This window comes from Callorhinus ursinus, unplaced genomic scaffold (assembly GCF_003265705.2).
Source record: "Callorhinus ursinus isolate GAN/ISIS: 27379988/994484 unplaced genomic scaffold, GSC_fseal_2.0 scaffold29, whole genome shotgun sequence".
Classification (NCBI taxonomy): domain Eukaryota; kingdom Metazoa; phylum Chordata; class Mammalia; order Carnivora; family Otariidae; genus Callorhinus; species Callorhinus ursinus.
In genome coordinates this window covers 6,728,714-6,731,639 of record NW_027397091.1, presented here as the reverse complement: position 1 = coordinate 6,731,639, position 2,926 = coordinate 6,728,714, and the positions used below count along the sequence as shown (strand labels likewise).

The following is a 2,926-nucleotide window of genomic DNA, read 5'->3' as shown; positions in this document are numbered from 1 at the left end:
CTAAGGATGCGTTCTTTCAGCAGTTGAAGACTTCGGGAGATGAACTTATGAGCTGTCTCTCATATGATAGAGATCATACGGGGGGGGGGGAGTCCCACCCTTAACACCGGAGAAAAGGATTTCCCCTACCCCAACTCAGATTTTTCAGAAAAATGATTATTTAGAAAGTGAGTGAAATTCAAACTCTGTCCATTTCTCTAGGAAGTTTCAGCAAATTCTATTTTACTTCAAACACAACTCAACCTAGGCTCCCATGTTCAGACCAGCTTTTTAATCTGAAGTGAAATGCCAAACTCAAAACCAGGAAGCATCGGAAGCAATATTAGGCTAGTCATTCAAGAGGGTCCATTATTAAAACTATATTTGTCAAAATAAATCTACGGTTTTGTTTTTGTTTTTCTGTTGTTGTTTTTTTTTTACCTGGAAAAAAACTAACCTCCCTCTTTTGGCTTCCCTGCCCTTTCTTTGCTTTCCTCTTGCAGAAATGAAAGCCCATCTTCACCATTCCTCTCTCTTCTCTGGGTGCCAAAGAAACCACTTTAGTGTTGTTTTCTTGTTTCAAGAAAGCAGGCAAATGTTAGACAGTAGTGTGTTTTAATTCATTTTGAAAAACAAGCTCACACGATTGATTCTTCAGGTCCCCTTACTTGGACCTGACATACTATGAAGTCCAAACAACTGTGCATAGTTACATTAAACAGGTTCTGTGCTGCAAAGTCACTGGGGGCAGGTAGCAGTGAAACATTCCCAAGACAATCACTAGACATGCAGAATGCCAGCCAGAAGCATGGATCACTTTCAAGGGTCTTGCCATAGGGAGCATGAGGCTGTATTTTGTATGCACTGACAACTGAATAAGGTAGGCCAAGGGACCAAAGCACCCCCTTTTTCTATGAACCTAAAGGGGTGTCTTTCCAAAAGAAGTGTCTTTCCATCCCTAAACTTTGGAGCCAGATACTCCTCTGAGTCATATGTGTTGCTCCTTGGAGAGTCAAAGCCAAGCCACCATGAGCATGAAAGCTGGCTGACGCCTCCCGCCTCATTCCCCAGTCTGGAGAGAATATCTGCCATTCACCCATGAATCCAAAAGAATCCCCCCAAATCCCTGGATTTAAGCATGGACGCAGGCCAAGCAAGCCTTGGACACCCAGGCCTGTTGCATTGTAGCTATGTTGGTGTATCCCATGTACAAGGTGGAAAAGTGCTTTTGTTTCTCTACCTGATCCAGCTGGGGGAGGGGGTCTCAGGGGCTGCCTAGCCCATGTGCTTATATTGGGATCGATCCCTAGGGATCTGCACCTGGTTGGCCGTCATTTTGTGGTGGATATGGTAAATCGCCAGTGTTACCACAATGACGAGGCCTAAGATGAGCCCCAAAATCAGGGGCAAGGTTTCCTCCAGCTGCTCCCGCTCATCCACTGGACACTTATGCTCTGAAATGGGAAAGAAGAAGAAAGCAATCAGCTCCTGTCAAAATATTTTCAATCATAAGTCCTCCTATCAAAACTAAAATCCTTTTTAGTTGGAAATGGAGGTAAAAAGATTTCTCAACAAACATTTGGGGAGACTCTTTTATTTAGAAATAATGTTACCCCGACCAACAATAAGGATGTACCACTAAATATTTCTGCACACTGTAAAATTAAAAATGCATCAATTAAATAGGGCAACATTCAGTCACTGGATTCCTGGTAGGTGCCAACAAAACAGCCAGATGATTGATTTAAATTTTCAGAGTTTCAGCATTAAACACAACCACCATCATTTTTATTGTTGGTTTAATTTTTTAACTTTTTATTGAAGTATGTGTATACATAGGGAATTGCACACAATATGCAGCTTTCAAAAAGACTGAAAATATTAAGTGTTGGTAATGATATGGAGCTATTGGAACTCTTATACATCCTTGGTGGAAGATGGTATGACCACTTTGTAAAACTGGTAGCTTCTGATAAGGGGAAATGTACACCTACTTTATAACCCAGCATTCCAATCCTAGATATTTACTAAAGAATAACGAAAGCGTATGGACACAAAAAGATTTGGGCATAAATGTTCATGGAAACTTTATTCACAATAGCCTAAAATGGAAACAACCCAAATGTCCATCAAAGTGGAATGGAAAAACAAACCAATCCATTCATACAATGGAATATTAATCAATAATAAAAAGGAATGAACTATGGTTACATGTAAGAAAATGGATAAATCTCAAAAACATTACATTGAATGAAAACTCTAACACACATACTCTAAGAATACATACTATATGACTCCATTTATATGAAGTTCAAGAACAGGTAAGTCTATGGTGACTGAAATCAGAAAAGCGCTTACATATGGGGAACAGGAAAGGGAACTTGCAGGTGTGATGGAAATATCCTATATTTTGATCTAGGTAAGGGTTACATGGTTGTAAGTTCAAGTAAAAAAGCATCAAGCTAAATACTTCAGATCTGTACATTTTAATATATGTAAATTATACTATAATTTAAAAAAAGAAAGTGCAGAACTTGATGAATTTTCACAAATGAACATCCCATGTTACCAGCACAATGGCGCTGATTCCATTTTACACTCTTCCCCTCAAGATAGTTTACTAGCCCTATGCCTCCATTTTTACCTAGAAACAGAAAAATATTTTGGAGAAACCTGGTGGTCACACAGTTTGTAAAGCAGAGCAGAACTGCGTTCCCAGAGGGGCACCTGGGTGGCTCAGTCAGTTAAGTCGCTGACTCTTGATTTCAGCTCAGGTCATGATCTCAGGGTCCTGGGATCAGCCCTGTGTTGGGTTCTGTGCTCAGTAGGGAGTCTGCTTGAGGATTTTCTCTCTCCCTCTGCCCCTCCCCTGCTCTCTAAAATAAATAAATAAATCTTAAAAGAAGAAGAAGAAGAAGAAGAAGAAGAAGAAGAAGAAGAAGAAGAA

The 2,926-nt window shown here is 40.1% G+C and overlaps 1 protein-coding gene across 1 annotated transcript in view; it reads right to left on the bottom strand.

Moving 5' to 3' along the window:
- Window positions 1-275: 275 nt before the first annotated feature.
- Window positions 276-2,926, bottom strand: part of LAMP5 (lysosomal associated membrane protein family member 5) — a 15,673-nt gene continuing 13,022 nt past the window's right edge. The window contains exon 6 of the mRNA XM_025876613.2: window positions 276-1,433. Within this exon, the coding sequence (XP_025732398.2) occupies window positions 1,255-1,433 (179 nt within the window). The 3' untranslated portion in view covers window positions 276-1,254. The remainder of the gene's footprint in view (window positions 1,434-2,926) is intronic.